Source organism: Mustela erminea, chromosome 13, assembly GCF_009829155.1.
Source record: "Mustela erminea isolate mMusErm1 chromosome 13, mMusErm1.Pri, whole genome shotgun sequence".
NCBI lineage: Eukaryota > Metazoa > Chordata > Mammalia > Carnivora > Mustelidae > Mustela > Mustela erminea.
In genome coordinates, this window is record NC_045626.1 from 7,539,882 (window position 1) to 7,564,054 (window position 24,173).

The window sequence follows — 24,173 nt, forward strand, 5'->3', positions numbered from 1 at the left end:
ATTCACCCGAACTGAAAGAAATTTAGGATTTGCTTGACAGGCTAAAACAATTCTTACTTTGAAGTTAAAAAGTTCAGCAATATGTATCAAACAAAGAGTAATTTCTCTTTTTCTGGAATCTGTTAGGGCTATGCTGACACAGAAGATCCTTTGGGTAACTCCATTCTCCTCCTGAGCAAAGGGAGTCCTGAGGCGGGCGAAGGGGCTCTCCCCTGTACCACCCGACTGAAGTCCCTGCTGCGGCTCCTGCTTGTCAGAAAGCCCTCGTAAGTAGAGCGGGATCTGCCAGGTGGGCAGGATTCCTGGGCACATTCTCAGAAAGCGGAGGAATTCCATCATTTCCAAGTACAGTAGAACCGAAGGAGGTAGAGGAAAGTGACTCTCCATTGTAAGGCAGAGAGAGGAAACCCGTGTGTGAAACGGAACAGACACGGGGATGGACGTTTGGTGCCTTCCTGACGCCTTCCTTGGTGGCCAGGTCAGCATGCCTTCTCCTGGCGCTGGCGCTCGGAGTGCTGCTCGCTGGCACTGCGGGCTCGTTACAAAGCCACAGGGATGGGTAGATCGTGTCTTCTTTCTTTAGAAATCGGTAGCCTCCTCTTCTGAACATTTATTCTGAAAGTTAGTAAGTGTTCGTAAAACTGTAATGGCCCGGTTGACCATATACCGGAGCGAGCAGCATTTTCTCTTGCTTAGTTTGTCCTCCTACTTGGGAAACTAGAAAAGCGTTCTTTTTGCCACCATTAGTTTAAGTGTCATTTAAACTAAAAGAAAAGAAGAAAAATGTATTGCCTCTCTCCCTCTCTGTCAGGGCGACATGGATCTTGTCTGTTGCTCGCTTAGGGAACAGTGGTCATTTTTTCCCTCACCGAGAAGAGAGCAAGCTTAGTCGCGATGGATGAGCAGTGATGACGGGCAGGAGGCGGTTGCAGGGGCTGGGAGGAGCAGGCGTCCTTTCGACAGTGGATAACTTTGCTTTAATCAAACCTTACCTCAGGATAATACAGCGGCTTATTTATAAACACACGATCAGGCTGAACCATAAGGAAGTAGATAGACATATCTGAAACACTGAGTGAACGGAGGGAGGAAGGTCAAGAGAAGAGACTACGATAGCGGCGCGGAGAGTGAGGTTTCCCAGCAGGTGCAGCGATGCAGGACGCAGGGGCAGGTGGAGTTACAGTGTCTGCCGCTCGGGAGTGGCCTCCACACGACGGGGCAGTGTCTGTACTAACGAGCCCGGCTAGTATTCTTCACCCCCAGATTTGGTGATGTAACACAATAGAAGCTTTTTTTCTGTTCACCTTTGGGGGGCCACAGTCTCCAGGTGAACAAAGACATACTCATCAGGTAGGCCCTTTCAAGACTTAGAGATCACCTCCCAGGAGCCCAGGGCGAGGCCAAGCACCTTTCCAGTAAGATCATTTTCTCACAACGAACTCGGAACAGTTTGAATCACATACTAGTTCTCGTCTGAGTCATTGTGCCCTATCCCACCAGACCGTAAACTCTGTGTAGTCAAGAACCTTGTCCATTGCCGATCTTTATGTCATTAGAACTTCGTAGAGTACCTCCGTAGATACCTCGGACGTAAATGTGCTCAAAACACAACATGTTGAAGGAAATAAGTGGTGAGAATGAGTGGACTCTGTTGCCCCACACTAAACCTAAAACGTGCTGAATTTCTCTCCTAGACGAGACGCATGAGTGCACGCTTTACATACTCCACTCTGGCCTTTTTGCCAGGGGCTCACAGCCCCAGAGTTGAATATAGACAGTCCTGGCTTGAAATGAAAGGAGCAAAGTGAAGTTTTCTGTAGGTGTCTAGCTATTCTCACAGCAAATGGTAGAGGGAGAACGTTTGTCTGACTTTTCACACCATCTTGGAGTAAATATCAGTACTCTGAAGAGGACATCTGTTAATAAAATCACTGTAAATTTCTCTTAGATTTGGGAAGTCCTTATTGGATGTCAACTGTGTGCCTTACGAGCCACGGGAGGCTGTGGGAAATTAACAGCAGTTGGTGTGGGATACAGCACTGGCTGTATGGAATTGGGCTTGTAATTGGGAGGAGAAATGTTACTGGTTATACTTTATTATTGATTGTAATAAAGCAAGATTGGCATTATGCTACTCGGACTTCAGGGTGACAGGACCACACACAGCAAGGTGACCCAGCCTTGGCTGCGGTAGGGAGGACTCTAGAGAGTAAAGTTTCCTAGAGAGTTGAGTAGGGGGTGGGAGATAGCAGGTTTTAACTGTCGTCTTATAAATGATACTTAAAACCTGGAACTTGGGTTATCACTTAGAATTTTCCCAGTTTTTATGTCATTCAAGAACCTGTCAGAGTAGCAGTAGATATCTGGTTGTCTCACCGTTTCCCAACTCCATGCCCTTTGTCCACTTAATGGTTTTCATTTTTCCATTTCATCGTCTAATGGCATGCAACATTTAATATTTTTGTTTTTTTAAGGTTTTATTTATTTATTTGACAGAGAGAAACACAGTGAGAGAGGGAACACAAGCAGGGGGAGTGGGAGAGGGAGAAGCAGGCTTCCTGTGGAGCAGGGAGCCTGATGCGGTGCTCGATCCCAGGAACCTGGGATCATGACCTGAGCTGAAGGCAGAGGCTTTAACCCACTGAGCCACCCAGGAGCCCCAACATTTAATCTTTTCTTGAAATTTCTAACCTCCTATTCAACTGACTTTAATCCTAATCCATTCCAGATAAAATGGGATTTTGATGGGAGTCACAAGAATTTGCATTTTTTTTTTGAGAAGAATCTGTTTGACCCCTAATATAAGAACATTTTCACACATTGTTGTGACATTACATTTTAGTTATTAATATGATTATTCTCTTGGAGGTTTGATCTAATGTTTGTACTCTGTTCATGAGTCTGGTAATTTTTGATTTTTAGCTAGATTACTAGGCTTCGAGTCAGAAATTATGGATGTGATTTGCAGGTTTTATTAATTTATTGCCGTTGACTGTGATATTGAACATGGACTATGAAGTTGATCATCTCAGTGAGTCTGTCTCTTCATTTGTAACTCGATTATTCTTTATTTCTGAAGAGTAATTGTAGGTATATACTATTTTAGTAGAAAAACAAAGTACCTTTGTTAGTAATGTCAGTATAAACATGGTAAATTATTGTGTTGATATACAATAATGCTTTGTGATTATAGACATTTAAAATATAGACATTGTGTATTACAAAATGTTGACTGAAACACTTTGTTTCTTTAGGGTCCGCTCACTAGCATTAAAGCTTTTAGCGTGTCATCTCACAAGGGAAGAAGGGGCTGACACAAAGCGGCCTTCAATAGATGCCAGAGTTCTCTCCAGAGTTACTAATTTATTTATCGTGAAAAAGCCTGTTGAACTCAAATTGGATGACAGAAGAGAACTGGTTATTAAGGTGACTATAACTGTCAGGTTTATTATTTCCTGGTTACTTGATGCATTTGTGTATCACGTGTTTAATGTTACATTCTTCAGTTTGTGTACGCATCTGAGAGGAAAGGAAGTGTTTATTCATGGCTTGTTTGAAATTGTGTTCTGGCTTTGTCTGGCTTCTGGATAGATTTATTTATTGAATAAATATTTCTTGGGTGCCTACTGCATGCCAGGCATTATGTCCCTTTCATTTAATATATACACTGGAAATGCAGATTAATTTGAATAGCATCTTAAATACAAGATAAGGTTAATGTAGTGGAAAGAAATTCCGTGGTGGCTCTTTTTTTTTTTTTTTTACTTTTTAAAAAAATTTTTTTAAATTTATTTTCAGCATAACAGTATTTGTTGTTTTTGCAACACACCCAGTGCTCCATGCAATCCGTGCCCTCTCTAATACCTACCACCTGGTTCCCCCAACCTCCCACCCCCTGCCCCTTCAAACCCCTCAGATTGTTTTTCAGAGTCCATAGTCTCTAGTGGTGACTCTTAAAACAAATATACTGACATAAAAACTCTTGGAAATTCTTCTTGTTCTTATGTTGGAAATAGCCTATAAAGAAGAAGGAAAAAGTTCCTATGATTAAAGTTATTAGCTTCTTTATTATGAAAGGCAAAAAATAATACAGGTGGAAAGGCGATTTTTCTTAAATGTTACAGTGGTTCTGGGATTTTGTCAGTAATCTCTTTTCTAAATCTTTGGCTCCTTATATACCTCCAGAGGCATATCATCCATTTCCCTATCTTTAGTCAGGACTATACCCAAATCATCCAGGACCAACGGAGGATCCGATAAAGAAAGCTATCCGTTATCTTCATTGATTCATTTCTATGCTTTATAGCTTCTCTCATGACTTCCAGGGTATAGTCTATCAGTTTTAATTGAAGTTTAGACCAACCCCCAAAGCCTGCGGTGGTATTGTATAGCCCCAGATAATACAATGGATTTTCTAAATGTTTTTCTAACCTAAGTGTTCAGGGCCACGTGACAGCCCCAGCAGGAGGATCGGAGAACCTTCCCCTGACTATATGTCAGGTCCTGCTGGGGGCTTCCTGAGTACTGCCCGCTGGTGGTTGCTCCTGTGGCTTGGGTGTGATGTGGAGGAACGTGGGGAGTAGGGCTTCCGGCACTGTCTTTGTGAGTCCGTGTTAGGGCCAAAGATAGGTGGGGAAAAGGACTGTTGTCTTTGTCCTTTTCCTGTTCCCCTTCACTGTTGGGTTTGCTACCTCAGACCTGTCCTGGTATGAAGTGACAGGGACTGGTGTTGGGAGTGGCTCTATCGGAGTGCCAGGCAGCAAGTCCTAGCATGTGCTGCCTGGTCTCTGAAGAGGGAAGAAGGGCAGAGGGCCCGGGGATTCTAGCTGGTGGCTTCTGGAGCCGTGGAGAAATCTGGAGTCACATGTCTGGGGTTGCTATTCTTAGGTAACTACCTGTAGAGATGTTATGCAGCTTGGATGTTTTCTGTGACGTTCTTAAGGTGCTGATGGGTTATGAATGACTTCCTGGCAAAAATATACCTTAAAAAGAAAGGCATATTTGACATGATGGCTCTTTGTTTTAGATCCTAAGTTTTCCCTGACCTAGCACATCATTGCTGAAAATTTACATGTAAATATATGTAAGTAAGTGGACTTTGGAGCTTTTGTTCTTATGGTATGAATTATAAAATTTTATTGAACAATTGGAAGTAGATGAAAGCAATTTCTTTTTTTTTTTTTTCTTTCTGGTTTTCAGTTGGAGACTGTTGAAAAGGTATATGAAATCTTTACCTCAGATGATATCGATCTTGTTTTGAGAAAGTCAGCCGCAGAACAGTTAGCTGTGATTATGCAAGGTAATGTCTTTTAAGAAAAATGATTGCTGTACTGCTGGTAATTGGATTTTAGATAGCTGTGTGCAGTAGTATCAGGAGTTGCAAACTGCAGTTTTGGGGGCCAGATACTGGCTACAGCCTGTTTTTTTTTGTTTGTTTGTTTGTTTGTTTGTTTGTTTTAGTAGTCCTTAAGAATGGTTTTTAACATTTTTATTTATTTAAATTTTTAAAAAAGATTTTATTTATTTGAGAGACAGTGAGAGCACAAGCAGGGGGAGGGGCAGAGGGAGAGGGAGAAACAGACTCCCTGTTGAGCAGGGATCTTGACACGGGCTGGTTCCCAGGACCCCTGGATCATGACCCGAGCCAAAGGCAGACACTTAACTGACTGAGCCACCCAGGTGCCCTGGTTTTAACATTTTTAAATAGTTATTAAAAAAAAGAAACATAGAGAATATGTAACAAAGATGATTTGTGACCAGCAAAATCTACCATATTTTCTGTCTAGTTCTTTTCAGAAAATGTATGCTGACCCCAGTCGAGATTACCATAATTTAACCTGTAGAATGTCATTTGATAGAATTATCTTCCTTCTAAAGTAGTGATTTAATTCTAATAGTGAACTGGGTATTCCCTTCTCAATACGTAGTACACGATATTTTCAGTTCGTTACAGCTTGGGTAAAGAAATCAATCAGACAGTACTTTGTGGGTAGATAAAATAAAAACAGTGCACTGTAACTTTGTATTTTCTTTAAAGGTTTATTTAAAAAAAAAAAACAACTAGTAAAATATATTGGTAACTTTATTTGCAGTGTTGTTATTCTACAGGCTTCCATTCTTTGGGTTTTCTATTTTTCCTTATATGTGATGTATGTAATTTATTTTTAATATTTGGGAGAAATGATAATTTTGCACTTACATAAAAAGATTCTAACCTGGAACATGGGATGTACTTAATGTTCCTGCCCTGACATTAGTGGAAACTGGCGTGAGAAGAGTGATTTGAGAAAGCATATCTAACTTATTTGTGGCTTTAATAATGGTAGAGACTGTAGAAAATAAGGCTCTTGAAAATGTAGACAGTCTTGGCTAAGAAAATCTTAAAACTCTTTTAGAGAGGATTCTTCCAGTATTGTTAATTACAAAAATAAAGCTTATAATTTTGGTGTACACTGTATTGGCAGGTAGTGGAAACTTTTATTTTTAAGTGGCAGCCAGAGGTGTTTCTAGTCATAGATACAAATTCAATATCAGTATATGTATTTTTTTTTTAATTAACATATAATGTATTGTCTCAAGGGTACAGGTCTGTGAATTATCAGTCTTACACAGTTCTCATTGTATACATGTATATTCTCAGTGAGAGTTATAGGAGAATAAATTAAGAAAATTTGTCTGTGAGAATTTGAATACTTACTACTAATCTATAAGCAATTAGACATTTTGTTGCTAGTAATATCTCCAGTATCTGTGTGTGCACACGTGTGTGTGTGTGTGTGTGTGTGTGTGCACGTGCATGTATGTCTTACTATATTTGGGCTGCACTAATAGAATACCACAGACTGGGTACCTTATGAAAAATGGAGATTTATTTCTCACCGTTCTGGGGGTTGGGAGTCCAAGATCAAGGTGGCTGCAGATTCAGTGTCTGGGGAGAGCCAGCTGCTTGGTTCACAGCCAGCCAACTTTGCCCTATGTCCTCATAGGGAGAAGAGGCTTCTTTTACGAGGACAGTAATCCCATGCTTCAGGGCTCCACCGTCCTGACCTAATCACCTCCGAAAGGCCCCGCCTCCTCATATTATCTCACTGGAGATTAGGTTTCAGCAAATGAATTTTGGCGGAACATAAACAGTCCATAGCAGTGAATACACACACACACACACACACACACACACACACACACTCCCCCCCCACATACACATAAACACACAGTCATGTACATATGCTTACTTAAAAAGGTCATATTTTTCAGAAATTCATGGAGTATGTTATGGTTCCTTACCCGTTATATTTGCCATTGAGAGTTTTGAGGTTAGAAATCTAAATTTTATTTATTTTATTTACTTATTTAGTAAGCTCAGTGCCCAGTGTGGGGCTCAAACTTATGACCCTGAGATCAAGAGTCACATGCTCTAGTGGCTGAACCAGCCAGACAACCCTGAAATCTGAGTTTTTATTAATAGAAAAATCACCGTGTTGCAAGTTATTAACATTACTTTTAGATAATTCTAAACATCTTGAGGTGATGGATTTGGAAAAGAGAAGAATTGTCAATGAAACAATATAAAGAAATTAACTTGTCATGTACCATTAAAAGAATTCATTTGTATACTTAAAATTGTAGTAGTTTTCAGGGTCTGAACTATTTGATTTAACTGTTCTTTTTTTTTTTTTTTAAAGATTTTATTTATTTATTTGACAGAGAGAGATCACAGTAGGAGAGAGGAAGGGAAGAGATCACAGAGAGAGAGGAAGGGAAGCAGGCCCCCTGCTGAGCAGAGAGCCCGATGTGGGACTCGATCCCAGGACCCTGAGATCATGACCTGAGCCGAAGGCAGCGGCTTAACCCACTGAGCCACCCAGGCGCCCTAACTGTTCTTTTTTAATAGCTTTTGAATTTTACATTGTAGAAATGAGTACGATTTGCTTGTTACTTAAAAGTTTTCAAATAGTTCAGCCGTGTATAAAGTAAAAATGTAAAGTTTCCAAGTTTCCTCCTCTAATTTCAACACGGGGTGTAACTGTTTTTAACAGTTTGAGTTGTGGATACCTGCTCTGTATTTTAAAACTACAAAAAATATTCTTTAACTCTTAGCGACTTCTTTTTTTTTTTTTTTTTTCTACAGATATTAAAATGCATGCTGTGGTGAAAAAGTTACACTTAGTTGACAAGATAATTGAGTATTTAAATGAATGTGTAGGTCAGGATGGTGAGGTAAGACTAACAGTGTATCTAGACATTATTTTTACGGGTTGGTATTTTTATTAATCAGATCTGAAATTAAATTCAGCTGAATTTGGGTAAGTACTTGGAGATTAAGTCCCGATTAACACTAAGTATCTTGTTTATTTTTTTATTTCTAAGAGTGAGGTCTCTCTAAAGGAAAACTAATGTTAAATTTTTCAGGATGTATAAGCAGAAGTATAAACAAAGCTTATTTCATTGGAGAATAATTCTTAATATTTATTTGCATTTTGTTTTATACAGTCTTGATGAAAAAGCATACAATTTAGAATAAGTTAATATTATAATATATTTTATCTCGCTTTAGAATTGGTGATAGTAGCATAACTGTGTTTTCCCTCCTGGCCAGGTCATAGAATGTTTAATTCAGCCATGCCTCACGCTCTTGAGGAAAGTTCTTTGTGCCGACCCAGTCATGCGCATGGCCCTCTCCCAGCAGTCTTCTCTTTTGATCCTGCTATTCAGAGGTGAATAAAATAAATTCTGCTAATAATGAGATCAGTCTTAAGCTTTAAGTGTTTATGCTTTAACTGTAGGTCACATTTACTTTCTGTTTCACTAATAGAATAACAACGTTTTTTAGTGGATATGCTGCTAAGAATATCCGTTGCAATGGAAAATGTTTCTTTTGTGAAATTTCCTTGTAATCCTGTTACTGAGGAGGCCTCAGAGCTGAGAAAGGCTGAAGCCTCTGGTTGTTTTTTGCACATTGAGGTGGCTTTCATTTGGTGCTCAATTACCTGTTATCTATAAAGAGTGCAAGCTGCCGCTGCTGTCATTATGCCTTCTGTCCCTTATCCATGGCCACAGTCTTAGTCTGCTTGTGCCTTTACATCCTGACCTGTGGCGTGGTATCTGGTTGTGTTATTAAACTGACAGTGGGAGTGTACACCCAGTGTGTGTGGGTGGGGAGCTAGGTCATCCCGAAGGACTCTGAGCTCTAGTTTATTTCAAAGAGTGATTCTTTTTTTCTTAACCCATTTCAGTTTGGTTGTATTTAGGTAGAAAAATTCCATGTAGTTTTGTTCTCTTTTTCTTCCTTCTGACTGTTCTTGGTAGAAAGCTTGGTAACATTTTGTGCTATTTTTTTCTGAGAAGTTTAGCCACTGCCTTTAAATAAATCTGCAAGACGCATCTCGATCAAATGTCAATATGCTTAACCTTGTTAATTATCATAAGTGATATTTATGTTACAAATATTATTAGGATATACATTAGAATATAGTCATTTTATTTTAGCATTTTTGTTTCTTCTAATGCCATCTGCTTGCCAAGTGAAGAGTACACAGTTTATTTAATAGAAGCATCGAATATAAGTATTGGTAAAGGTCCGAACCAGGTGAAGTTCTAAACAGACTCTGTGTCCAGGCTCCTGCTTTGAGTAGTGCATGAAATTTTACAATTTTTAACAGATCTGGAAGAGTAGTGGTTGTGGATCTTGAGTTTTCTTTAATCCTATTAATTATCTTGCTGATAATCTCACTCAGTAGAATTTCATCCCTAGTTTACCTTTTCTTTGTTTTCTTTTTAAATTTTTACAAATTCTTATTTTTATAATTATGATTTAAATTATTTATAATTTTGATTCAAATTATTCAAGCATTCATGAGCCCTTACTAGATTCGGCACTTTCTAAGTCAGCCTCATCTGTACCCTTTCAGTATTAACAATTTTTCTATTTCATTGATGTTTGTGGGAACTATTTCAGTGAATCTGAAAATGAATTACAGCACCTCTTATTATGGATTTAGTTTCAGGACAAAGTTTTTTTTATTTTTATTTATTTATTTATTTTTTTAAAAGATTTTATTTATTTATTTGACAGAGAGAGATCACAAGTAGGCAGAGAGGCAGGCAGAGAGAGAGAGAGGGAAGCAGGCTCCCTGCTGAGCAGAGAGACCCATGCGGGACTCCATCCCAGGACCCTGAGATCATGACCTGAGCGAAAGGCAGCGGCTTAATCCACTGAGCCACCCAGGTGCCCCAGGACAAAGTTTTTTTTAAAGATTTATTTATTTTCGAGAGAGCACACATGTGTGAGCAGAGTGGGGGAAGGGCAGAGGAAGAAGGAGAGAGAGAGAGCATTTCAAGCAATTTCCCTACTGAGCACAGAGCCCCACTCAGGGCTCCATCCCACAACCCTGAGATCATGATCTGAGCTGAAATCAAGAGTTGGATGTTTAAGTGACTGAGCCACCCAGGCGCCATGGCAAAATAAGTTTTTTAATCAAGTTCTCTACCAGGAAACTCAATTCCTCAGCAAATATTTATTGAGTACATGCTATGTGCTAGGTACAGCACTAGGCTCTGGGATATATTGATGAGCTTGGTAAATGACCTCCTTGAAGCTTACTTACAGTATAGTTGGGGACTTTGACAAATACACAATGAAGCATAAAAATACCTGTAATAGTGGATTTCCTGGTGCCAGAGGGAAGTGTAGATTAGGTGGTGGGAAAACATCAGAGAATGCTTCCAGGAAATGTGGACCCAAGCTGGAATTTCAGAAATGAATAGTTCAGTTGGAGAGGGTTGATTTCAGATAGAGGGAGCCACAGTTAAGTGTGAGAGAGAACGTGTGTTTGAAATGGTGGTTGGTCAGGGATGACTGGATTTTGGGGGCTTCTGGGGTAAGGGGAAGACGATGAGATGAGGCATGGAGGGCAGTTCAGATGGGGCCTGGTAGGTCACGGGAGACAGCACGGAGAAGCCATTTAAGATGATTAAACTGAAGGGTATGTGTTTTAGAAAGATTACTCTATCCACAGCATGGTGGATAGGTTGAAGGGGAATAACAATTAAATAATCTATCAGACACACTGCTTTTAATTATAAATTTTATGTAATGACAGAATCCTACCCCTGACAGAATTGCATGGTGAGAACTTAATCATTTATTACACCATCTTGCAGTGAGGAAATTGAGATCTAGAGAGATTTATTGACTTGGCCAAGTTCATAACCAGATAATGGTGGAGGCAAGAAAACCTAAACTTCCTTACTTTTGTCTGTTCATTTTTGTTTTAAATAATTGCAGAACTTCTGTATCCTTACTGTAAAGATTTGAACAGTATGGAATGATAGAAGTAAAATGCTAGAAGTTTTTAAACTTTTCTTTCCTTTCTCAGAAGAATGTGCTAGGTATTGTTTGGCATATGTCATTTGGATGATCTTTTCTTTATAGCCATGTTATATTTTTTTATGCTATATACTTAAGTATTGTGTTGCCTTTTTTCAACTGAAAATGTATTTTGAATATCTTCCCATGTTATTACATGTGAGTCTGCCTTATTAAAAAACACAAAATCAAAAAATCACTGCATAATGTTTCAGAATTTCTGTTTGCCATATTTATATTTCTCTCAGATTTTTTCTTAGAAGATTTTATTTATTTATTTGACAGAGAGAGAGATCACAAGTAGACAGAGAGGCAGGCAGAGAGAGAGGGGGAAACAGGTTCCCCACTGAGCAGAGAGTCTGATGTGGGGCTCGATCCCAGGACCCTGAGATTATGAGATTATGACCTGAGCCAAAGGCAGAGGCTTAACCCACTGAGCCACTCAAGCGCCCCTTCTCTCAGATTTTTTTTTTTTTTAAAGATTTTATTTATTTATTTGACAGAGAACACAAGTAGGCAGAGAGGCAGGCAGAGAGAGAGAGAGAGAGAAGCAGGCTCTGCACTGAGCAGAGAGCCCGGTGCGGGGCTCTATCCCAGGACCCTGGGATCATGACCTGGGCTGAAGGCAGAGGCTTTAACCCAGGCGCCCCTCTCTCAGATTTTTACCTATGATAGTAATCATGTTTTATGATCATTTGTGTGTACGCTGTAATCAGAATTGCTGGGTCAAATAGATTTCACAGGATAAGGTTTGGTTTCCCTTCACATCATTCCCACCAGTGGTATTTTAAAGTGCTTATTTTCTTCATAACCTTGCTAAAACCGAATATGTCTCTTTTAAAACAGTTCTTTAATGTTATTGGTGAAAATAATATCTTATTATTGTTTTATTTTCTATTTTTAAAACAGTTTTAGTGCAGGTGATTATCTTTTCATGTATTTATCATACTCAGGTTCTTATTCTATGAATTGCCTATTTTTCTGTTGCATTTAATTTCTTTTTAGTGACTTACAGAATTTTTATATAACATAAATATAAGCCTTATGCCTGATTTTATGTTAAGATTTTCTTCCAACCTTTGTATCCTTTTTAATGTATTTATTATTACATCTTTAGCCTTAACTATTTTATGGAAGTTTATAAAGCTTTTCTGTTACGGCAGCTGAGCTTTTCATCATGCCCTAAAAGGAGGGCCTTTCTAATTCTGAATTCAGGATTCTTTTTTTTTTTTTTTTTTTTTTTAATAAAGTCCTTTTTATTTATTTATTTGCCAGAGAGAGAATGTGGGAGAGAGGGAACGAGAGTACAAGCAGGGGGAGTGGCAGGCAGAGGGAGAAGCTGGCTCCTGCCGAGCGAGGAGCCCAATGTGGGACTTGATCCCAGGATCCTGGGGTCATGATGTGAGCCGAAGGCAGACACTTAACCACCTGAGCCATCTAGGTGTCCCTGAATGGGGGATTCTAAATGGGCTTCTGTTCTTTCTCTTAACATGTTTATAGTGTTGTTTAAAAAAAATTTAGATCTTTATGTAGAACTGGTTTTGGTAAATAGTGTAAGGTAGGGATCTAGATCTATTTTTTTTTTTTTAAATATTGTAGGCAGTTATATTGCAGTAATTTCTTAGCTCATCCTGTTCCCACTGATATGAAGTCTACTTTATCATAAATTAAATTCTTACATGTATTTCTGTTTCTTTTTAGCTCATTGATGTTTTTAACCATGTGATTCACACGCTGATACTATCCTTAAGTCAGGAAAAGTATCTCCTTTGAAATTAATTTCTTGTTGCTACTTTCCTGGATTTGCTAACTCTGTATTATGTTATTATTCCCATGTGCTTGGTACCACCAGCATACCTATTTGATTAGAATTTCATAGTTGTCAAGCACTGAGAAGTTGTAGCATAGGGAATGGTACAGAGGTGGGAACTAAGGCTTATTAATGCTATAGTATTTGACTAGCCACTTCACTAGTAGGACATAATGGTGCTAACTTTGGATCTTATTAGTGCAGAGCAGTTTCCTTTTCCATTATCTTGTAATAAGCAAGACACACTAATTAAAATGCCACCAACACAAACAGTGTGTTCTGAAGGCAAACCCAAGTTCCATGACTATATGTTTGTAGGAATGGGCAGAAGTGATCAATTAAGTAGATCTTTGAATGAGCTGGAGGAAAAGGACTTGGCAGATCTCCCTAGAAGCTACATTGCTTTGCTTCTTTAAGAACTGAAAGTACAGGTGCACCTGGGTGGCTCAGTGGGTTAAGGCCTCTGCCTTCAGCTCAGGTCATGATCCCAGGGTCCTGGGATCGAGCCCCACATCGGGCTCTCTGCTCAGAGGGGAGCCTGCTTCCTCCTCTCTGCCTGCCTCTCTGCCTACTTGTGATCTCTCTTTGTCAAATAAATAAAATAAAATCTTTAAAAAAAAAAAAAAGGACTGAAAGTACACAGTATCTAGTGAGTGGATCTGCAGGTGGATTTCCTGAACCAGCAGCATGCGGGATTCACAGGCTCTAGCCCAGAGCTGCTGAAGCAGAAGCTGGGTTTTAGCAAGCCTTCCTGATGACCCACGTGTGTCAGTGTGTCTGTGCTCGTGTTGCAGTTCTCTGAGAATGACCTCTCTTCCCTTGGAGCTAAGATATTTTAAATTTGAAGTCCATTTTTCTAGAGGTAAAAATATTTCATGAAGTTTTGCTTCTTTTTATTTCTTAGTTTCGTTGATATTTCGTGAAAATTGTGCTGTTGTGACTGAAGTTGGAGCATTATTTTGTCTTCTGTTATTTGACGAAGTATCAAGAATGGATATGTGGTGAGCTATAAGAATTGTAAAACTCCTTTACTCTTATTTAAGGTTTCTGATGCAATCTTATAGCAATGCATGGAAATTTCTGAATTACAAAGCTTATACTTTCCATTTTGGTTTGTGTAAGCAGTATCAAAAAGTCAAAAAGTGTATTGGCTTGGAAAGTTCCGTGAACTTTTTTTTTTTTTTTTTTTAATTTATTTGTTGGAGAGAGAGAGACAGAGAGAGAGCACAAGCGAGGGGTGGGGGGAGGCAGAGGAGAAGCAGGCTCCCCACTGAGCAGGGAGCCCAGTGTGAGACTTGATCCCAGGACTCTGGGATCACGACCTGAGCTGAAGGCAGCTGCTTAATCAACTGAACCACCCAGGTGTCCCTCCCATGAACTTTTAACTTGAGCATTACTAAGCATAAAATTAAAAATTTGCTGCAGTAATTTTTGTCATTAATACATATTTCAGTATGTACTCTGGATGTCATGTGTTTTTTTTTTTTAACATTTTATTGAAAAACCTTTGGGAAGAAGTTAAGATGGTAGTATCTGATTAACACGGACCCTGATTGAGCAGGATCCAGTGGGAGGGGGACACAGATTCACCTGCTAGTACAGTGCCCACGTTATATGAGTAATTTATTATATGGACTTCCTAAGCACTAATTTACTCTCTAGAAGCAAATCTAGGTAGTAGGAAAGTGTTCTTCAAATGATAGAGCCAATTGCAACTCTTGTTCGGTGATTCAGTCAAGGAGCAAATCCTATTTGTTGGATAAAACCATGGTTTACTCATTTGTTTCTTTCCTTGTGTGTGTGTGTTTTTAATGAAATAGGTCTATTAATCCTTCCACTAAACCTTCACCATCGGTCTTCAGTTTGCCTGTCTCAGTTTTTAGAAGGTAAATGATTTACTGTTTTGACATTTGACTTTTTTTAAAGAGAACCTGTTTCAGGAAGGTTTATCTGACATATTAAATCATATGACTTGTAGTGTTTTAATGTTTTCTCACCATGCTGCCTCGGAGAGTTCAGTAAATGCATGGCCCCATCCCCATCTTTCCATCTGATGTAGTTCAGGTGTACAGAAAAGATGAAAGAACTATACAGTGAATGTGTGCTTACTCTCCAGCCTTGATTCAGCAGTTGTTAACGCATGGACTTAGTTTCTTTTTCTCTCTCAATGTATTTATTTGTTTATTTCATGTAATTTTTCTCTGATGCATTTGAAAATAAGTTTCAGACATAATTTCACTTGTCTCCTAATTATTCCAGCATGTATCTCCTTAAATTAAGGACACTCTCCTATATAACCACTGTGCCATGCATGATCACATCTAAGAAAATTAAAAATCATTCTGTAACATAATCCAGTTTCTCCAGTTGTATCCAAAATAATAATTACCTCCTAGAGGAGAGCAAGGGGAGAGGGAACAGCAAAACTTTCCGAAGGGTTGGAGATGTTCTATATTTTATTCTGAATGGTGGTCATGCAAATGAATACAAACGTAAAAATTCATCAGGCTATATATAAATTGGAAATCTATGTATTTAATGATAAGTAAATTATGTCTTAATAAAATTATAATTAATTTAAAATAACATTCCATAATTTGGCAGGACTTATTATACATACTGTAATCCTTGTCATTACTGTATAATATTCTGTTGTTGAATTTATTTACCACAGTTTATTCATTCTCCAGTCAGAAGGTATTTGGGTTGATTCTGGGCTTCTGTTCCTATATCCGCTCCTGTAAGCATGTATATGTTTCCCGGTGTAGTGTGTAAGAGTTCCTTTTAAATATATTTTTCAGAGTGAAATTCCTTGTTTGTAGACATCACCCACTCTTCATGGTCTTTCGATTTGGCTAAGTAATCAAACTCACATGACTATAATATGCCTTGCTTAGAATGAGATTACATGTGTGGATGCTGGAAGCTCTCTGGGTTTAGAAGACCCATGTGCTAGTAGGAAATAAATTCTTTAGTTAAGTGTGCCATAAGCATAATTTCCAGGACCCCACAAAACAGGTGACTTGTAAGAGCCACAGCACTCAGGGTTGCTCAGAGCTCTAGCTTCCCTTCATGGATTTACGGTTTATTCCTACACCTCCCAGCCCAGATGTAAGTGTCATTTTTGCTGTAAGCACAAACCACAGCTTAGTAACATGTTGAAATTCCTTATCTGTTTGGTCATCCTGGGGCAAAGGGCCAGAATTAGCTCAAGATAAAATTTTTCCGTAGAGAAGAACCAAGGGTTTTGTTATTCCTTTACTCAGAGTAATGTTGTCATTTTAAAAATTGTCCGTCTGGCGGATATATAGTAGTTTTGCAAACCTGTTGTGATGTATTACCCTGCACTTTTCTTTCCTTTCTTCCTTCTTGTTCTTGGATTAATTTGCAGTTCATTTTCCAACTTACTAAAGAATTCCCCGTTGATCAGTTGCCATGCCTTTTCTTATTCAGTGCAAGTCCTTTCAAGTGGGCTCTGTGTCCCTTTTGTCAAGGCCCCCTGAGTCTATTAGTATTTTCCTGTTTTCTAGCACAAAGAAATGTCCAAGAATCACCTTTTATTTCCCTATCTGACTCCTAGTTTTAGCCCTTTATCTAAGGATTCTTGGTTACTTTTGTGGAAAATTTCAATTTTTAAATTTTTAAAACTATTAAACTGTTCAGCCTGATTTATATGTAGTACCCTCCTTTAGCTTATTTATTGAGACACTTTAAATGAAAAAGCACTGTAAAGTTCCTCTGAGAAGTCTTACCCAGTTGTATTTATCTAATACTAGTCACTAATATGTGAATTAGTGGTTTAGGATATGATTTTTTTTTTTTTTTTAGGATATGATTTTTTAGCAAAATGACTTTTTAACATTTGAACATGCTGGACATTACTGTCCTGTTAAACACTGTTAAATTAACTTGGACTGATTTAAGAGCTGTTGCTATTGTATCTGTTCTTGGATCTAAAAATATTTCTGGGTCTTCTTGGTAACACGTAGTAGCCGAGTTTATTGATGATGCAGCTGTGTCCAAGTAAAAATATTAGGTTGTGATTTGGTCACTCACTGATTCCTGTGAACATAAGGCAATTCATTTAGTCTCTTTAGTACTCATTTTGATCATCTGTAAAATGGGTATCAGTGCCATGCATGTAACTGAATGAATGGTGGGTAATATGCAGTGTTTGGCAATAAGTAGGCACTCATGTTCTAGCTGAAACCCTTTATATGTGGCTCACTGTAGCTATAGGCCTTGCCCTGGGGAGGCATTAGTCATCTCTGCTAACAACTCCAGTACAGCACAGAATAAGGAAGTCTTCGAGCAAGAATTTAAAAAGCATTTTGGGGAGTTTAGAGGATGGCAAAAAAATAAGGGAAATACGATGTACAGTTTGATAACTGTTCAGAATAGGAGCTATGAGAGTGATCTCTGCATTATCATGAGAACTAGCACTCATTTATAATAGCTCATCTGTTTGTAGTAGGGTTTAAGAATTTCGAAGTTCATAATTATTTGTATATATTCTCTTTAGGTATCATCTGCCAGTGCGTGTAGTTGGCCACCACGCTGTGAGTCCTTACTCCATGGTTGTGCCATTATCTGCTGATTGTTTGGCCTTGAAGCCAGTCTCAGACATGCTGAGAATAGCTTGGAACTTGTCTTGGTATCATGGGAGTGATAATTTGTTGAAGCAAACGAATTCTGAACCTAAAATCCAAGAGTAAGCTGTTATGTTTAGTTAAAAAATTGTTCGTATTTAACCAGTTATAAGTGACTAGTTTGGTTTTATTTTTCCTTTAGGTCAAGTGCCTTTTTAAGGTACTATCATCTGATTCTGTTTTTCCACTGAAGATTATAATTTTTACTTTGTTTTACTTTTTAAAATATATTTTGCTTATTTATTTATTTTACTTTGTTTTAAAGATTATTTGTGTTCATTACTTTTTAGAAACTATCACACAGGGAAATTTAAATTAAAAACCATGTGCTCTGGGGCACCTGGGTGGCTCAGTTGGTTGAGCGACTGCCTTCGGCTCAGGTCATGATCCCAGACTTCCAGGATCGAGTCCCGCATTGGGCTCCCAGCTCCTTGGGAGTCTGCTTCTCCCTCTGACCTTCTCCTCTCTCATGCTCTCTCTCACTCATTCTCCCTCAAATAAATAAATTTAAAAAACAACAAAACAAAGCAAAACCACGTGCTCTGTGCTGTTTTAGAGATTATATAAAGTTTGATTAGTTATTATTTTTTTTTCCAGAGAGAATGCACACATATGAACGGGAGTGGGGGGTGGGGATGGGGAGGTGCTGAGAGAATTTTTTTTTTTTTTTTTTAAGATTTTATTTATTTGACAGAGAGACACATAGCAAAAGAGAGAGAGAGAACATAAGCAGAAGGAGTGGGAGAGGGAGTAGAGAAGCAGGGTTCCTGCCGAACAGGGAGCCTCATGGGGGCTTCGATCCCGGGACTCTGGTATCATGGCCTGAGCCGAAGGCAGACACTTAACAGCTGAGCCACTCAGGTGCCCCCAGAGAGAGAATCTTAAGCAGGCTCCATACCCAGCAGGGATCCTGACACAGCGTTCAAGCTCATGACCCTGAGACCATGAATTTAGCTGAAACCAAGAGTCAGATCTCAATCAACTGAGCCACCCAGACACCTCAAGTCTGGTTAGTTAATGGATATAAATCTCTAGGGAAAGTAGTCTGGATTAGAGTCAGAGTTCAGCAAGTGTATGTATAAATGTTACCATTACTTGATGATGATGACGATTACTTTGGAATATCCTACATTCTGATCTGTTACTGCTTTCTTGTTTGAATGAAAGTTATATTTCTGTAAGCAGGAAAATGTCAACACAAATGCTTAGGATGCTAACATAAAACTCTAATTGACAGATGTATACCGGATTTTCTTTTGGCCCTGAGTCAGCCTCTAAAATGAAGATAAAACAGAATTTTTTGAAGAGAGTTTTTAATAAACATAAATGTGGGCTTTTATTTGACTGGTTTTATGTTGCTCTTCCTTTGTTTCTTTTTGTTTAGATTTTCAGATGCATTGAAGTTATCCACAGAGGACACCCTTGCTCTGAAGGTGACACACACAGCTAGTGGACTGAAGGACTGTCTTCATTCCATTGTCGAGGCTGCAGTCCACAGAGAAGTGAGGGCTGCTGTCACGAGGATGAGTTTTTATCTTCTGAATGACAGATTGTCTTTGAAGAGTGGCGCTGGCCCATGTGGGGTTACCTTGAAGTCCTTGTCTTGGCACACCGCACTGAACAGGTCAGTATATTACAGCTCAATGCCAGTTTCAAAAAGCAGGATTGAATCATATTTGGGCTTATCTCCACATTCTTGAAGATAAGAGCTTGTATTCTTCTTGTTGCTATCATTAGAGAAATGTTTTTTTCAGTAAGAAAACCTGGGATTTTTATTACGCATAATAAATATCTAATAATAACAAAAGGAAAAATTTTCTGAATCACTACATTTTGGACTTAATAATAAACAACACAGTTTTTATATCCTATCATAGAAAATTTTATTTCACTCTCTCACAGAAGCAGATGACTAGGATAAGACATGGTTGAACACAGTGAGTGTGAGTGTTTATCGCTGTCCACATTAAAAGAGCCAAGGCATCAGTGAGCTGACTAATACGTTTGGTACACCTGTGGTGGACTTTTTTATTTTGTTTTGCTTTTGTCTTGTTCCTAAGAATATTACCTCATTCTTTTTACCCTGGATTTCATGAAGTTGATTGCCATGTGGAGATCCGTTAGTAGTTACTGGGAAGGCTCTAGCTCGTGAATGTAATGTGTTGCACCGGTAGCAGATGGCTGCGTTTGAAACCAGCAAGACTGACGGGCAACCGTTGCCGGCAGTTTTACATGTCACTCTTCATGTGACTTTAGTGTAAGATGTATAACTTTCTATTAAACATAATGTGTGTTGTGTTTAAAATGTGAGGTTAAATGAGTTTCCAAAATGTGAACTCAAAATGGATCTCTCACAATTCAGATCCCTAATTTGGCTTTTCCACTGGTATGTGTTGGAATCAGCCAGTACTTCCTTGTGAGAGAGCTGGCAGTTGAAGATCAGGACTTTTAAAGTTAGTTGTTAAAACACAGCCCTTCTTCAGAATGAAATTGCATACACTCAGAGTTAAATAAATTATAAGAAAAATGAAGGTAATGATTATGCCGATATCATCATTTCCTGATTATTTTGTAACATTTTACTGATACCTGTGTTCTTGAGGTTATTTATATCTGTTATATCTGTGTTGTGAAAATGCCATATAATGGTGTGCTGCTGTGCGTCTCTCCACAACTGTTTGTTAAGTTGGTGGCTTGCGGTTGACAAGGGGAGAATATTTACACTGTGAAAATAGGCAAATACAAGAAACCATCCCACTCCTTACCTGGTTGCTAAATATTTATCAGCACACCACTTATTGTAAAGAGCTAGAAACCATGATAATTCCCTTTTTTATTGTAGGTTTTTACAGGTGCTTCCTGCTTCCACTGAAGATGAGAAACTGCTAATAGATATCATACATTTTTTAAATAAGTTATTGAAGGAACAAAGAAAAAACTCATCAGTAGAACTTCTAAACTGGCTTCTAGAATTACTTCTTAGACATGTAAGTGTTATTAAGGAATTGAATGGATTTTATGAGACTGACGTGCTGCCTACTGCGCTAAGAAGGCACTTGAATGGATTTTAGATCTGACAAATGATTTATTTATAAAAATTAGTAGTGCTTTGTAATGAAAAATCCTAATTTTTATATAGCCCATGTTTAGTAAAGTGGTCTTATCTTGTATGAAACTGTTTACTCAAAACTTTGGAGTCGAGAAGATTTTTCCAAGTTACCTAAGTAGAACCTATAAAGAGGGAAATCTATAAATATGAGTACATAAAAATTACATGGCAGTGAATAAGACAAAAAAACCCTGTCTTCATGGAGTATATTCTAGGGTGGTGGAATGGACAGAAAACAAAGATTTTCTGCAAAGGGGAGCAATAAGTGTGAGAGGAAACATTGATAACAGACACGGCGGGACGCTACTTTGTGATGGTCATAGAAGGCTCGCCTCTTTGACTAACATTTGGCCAGAGCACTGAGTTAAGTGTGAGGTCAGCCATGTAGGTATCTAAGGGAAGAACGTTCTGGCCAGAAAGGAAGAAAATGAAAAAGCACTTAGTTGTCTGGGCCGTGTTTGAAGAACAACTAGAGGTCTTTGTGGCAGCAACAGGATGAATGGAGTATGGTGATAGGAGGTGAGATCAGAAGGATATTCCCAGTCAAGCTCAAATAGAACCTTGTAGGCCATGGATGGCTATATAAAAATTAGGCTTTTTCATGTATGAGAGAGAAAACTGGTGGAGGGTTTTGAGCAGAAGAGTTACATGATGTGACGTCAGTTTAAGAAGACTGTGGGTAGCAGCTGTCTCTAGAACCACAGGTGGCATGGGTGGAAGCTGGGAGGCCTACAGTAACCCAGGGGAGGGTGGTGGTAGCTTGGCCTAGAGTGGTAATGCGCGAGGTGGTGGGGAAGGCAGCTCTCCCTTTCTTTCCCTCTCTCCTTCTCTCTCGTACACACACCAATAGGACTGTGACTGAGTGTGGAAATTATGGTCCTGGACTACAATTTGAATGTTGTGAAAGATGAAAAGCAGAAATAGCATCACTAGCAAAAGCTAGGAGATGAAAGGCGTAGATCAGATAGGAACATAAAATAAGTCCAAAATACCATAAGCAAGGTCTTATATTTCATGACTTTGTGATTGGATTTAGTATTATGTTCTTTTTTTTTTTTTTTTAGTATTATGTTCTTTGATATGCCTGTGTTTTCTGAAGAACTGCACTTTTAAGTCATAGCAAGTTTTTCTTTAATAAACCTTATTTTTTAAATTTTTCTCTTTTTTTGTTTCAGATTAACTTTATTTTCAGTTTGTGTAACTTAACAACAAAACTGTTATCCAGTGGGAGGGTATTTATATGTAAGTTTTATTGGCTTCTGTATGTATGGCAAGGAATACTTGAAATATAGTTAAAAGACACGATAAACTGAGAAAAATATTTGTAACACAATTGAGAGATGATGCACGAATTTCCTTAAAGTAAATAATTAATAAATGAAGCTTTAATAAGATGATTGAACTCCCAGAATACACAGACCTAGAAATTTTGCTCTCCTGTTATGTTCTTGAGGATGATTTCAAAGTACCATATTTACTATACTTTGATTTTCTTGTATCATTTAATTACTAAAAAAAATTAACAAAGCATTTGGAGGCAGTTATTTTCTGACCATTTTTAATAAAGCAAACAGTAAAACCGCATGTCACTCTAGTTCCTTGTTCAGCTTTTAGGCATGCTTAAATATTTCAGATATTGGATATTAAAATATTAAAAGAATCTTATGAAGTTTTTCCTGAGGGTTTTTTTTGATAAATCGATTTTTGATATATAAATATTTTATAACTTCATAATCCTTTTAGTCTTTTTTAAAAAAGAAAATTTCTAGAACAGTTTCCTCCTTAGGTTAAACTTCTTGTATTCTGAGAGTTATGGTTACTTTGGGTTGTGTAAAGCAGTTATAGTGGGCTTAGGTAAATCTTTTCTTGAAACTCTGTGTAATAATTGAATGTTAGCTTGGAAGACTTTGCATGTGGTATGTACAGTAGGAAAAACTATGCATATTAAAACATATTTACCTAAATTATGTAACTACAGTTAAAACTTCACATTTATTATGAATTTTATAGTATGTCATAAGTGCTGATGCATATTGAAAAATTTATTGTTTTGAAATTAAAATTTCTACAAAATTCTAAATGATTGTAATTTTAATGCAGCTTCAGAGAAGGATTTTTGGCATAATTAAATATATTTATTTGACTTTGTATGGTATTAAGGCTGTCTTTGGAAAGCTTTTACTTTGTCTCATATATTATCATCACTGGTGTTAAAAATAACAATAGAGGGAACAAAAGGTGAGCAGTGGACCTAAGCATTCACTATTAAGAGAGTTTACTCTTTGTCATGCTACAGGGATTAAATTATTAAGTGTTATGTGAAGAGTAACATTCAATATAAAGGAAGCTTGAAAATAAAGTGAAATGCCTTTTAATCATCTGAAATGGGTAAAATAAGTGAAAGATGATTTAAGAAGGTCAGTAAGATAGTATTTCCAAAGGAATTGTTTTCAATGTATGGACATACAATGAAAAAGTATATGAAAGCCAGGGCAAAAATTAGTAAAATTAGGCAGAATATTTGAATACTTGACCAGGCAGAATGTGAATAGGAGGCGTAAAGAGAAGTCAGCTAACTTACCGAGGGAAGATTGAGAAACTTGCTCTTGTGAAAAATGTGTATGTTTTTTCAGAACACTGATTTGTTACAGTTTAGGCACTTTAGGAATTTATGGCACCACATTAATTTTACATTTTAATGTAATGATGCTTTTGTTAATATATATAAAATAAGCTGAAAGTGCTGAGTTTGAATACCTTTCTTTTCAGAATGAGTTTTTTGATGGAAGGTCATAAAAGTAGAGCCATAATTTTTTTGGCGGGGGCGGGGGGAGGCTATTCAGATCTATACAGCATATGTCTGTCTTTGTCGACCGACTCGCAGACACCTGTGCACTCAGAGTTCGTGGAGTGCATTGCATCTCCTCTTGTTGATGGCTGGTAAAGTGGATGTGATGAGTGTGGATAAGGAAGATGAGCCATCATTGTAGAAATTGTTGCTTTTTGGAGGTTGCCGGTGACAAAGTAATGGTAATGGTAGTTGGTTTAAAATTGGGATTGAATACTAACTTCTAAAGACAAAACCTTCACGTCTGATTAAGCACTTGAGATCAGCAGGCATCGGTAGAGAAATATTTCCTTCTTGTGCATGAGGAATGGTCATTCATCCCATGTTTTAGAAGTGATGTTTCTGAGGTTTATTGAATCTTAATATTAACATGTGTATCTAAGATGTGTTAG

At 38.0% G+C, this 24,173-nt stretch overlaps 1 protein-coding gene across 6 annotated transcripts in view; it reads left to right on the forward strand.

The window, feature by feature from the left end:
• The window catches only part of RTTN (rotatin), a 157,738-nt gene that overhangs the window by 41,575 nt on the left and 91,990 nt on the right, over positions 1–24,173 (forward strand). For all 6 annotated transcript variants that reach the window (XM_032309818.1, XM_032309819.1, XM_032309820.1 and 3 more), the window contains 10 exons: positions 127–266; positions 3,255–3,426; positions 5,200–5,299; positions 8,129–8,217; positions 8,597–8,714; positions 14,080–14,176; positions 14,996–15,061; positions 17,698–17,886; positions 19,209–19,448; positions 20,667–20,811. In XM_032309818.1, the coding sequence (XP_032165709.1) occupies positions 127–266; positions 3,255–3,426; positions 5,200–5,299; positions 8,129–8,217; positions 8,597–8,714; positions 14,080–14,176; positions 14,996–15,061; positions 17,698–17,886; positions 19,209–19,448; positions 20,667–20,811 (1,356 nt within the window). The remainder of the gene's footprint in view (positions 1–126; positions 267–3,254; positions 3,427–5,199; positions 5,300–8,128; positions 8,218–8,596; positions 8,715–14,079; positions 14,177–14,995; positions 15,062–17,697; positions 17,887–19,208; positions 19,449–20,666; positions 20,812–24,173) is intronic.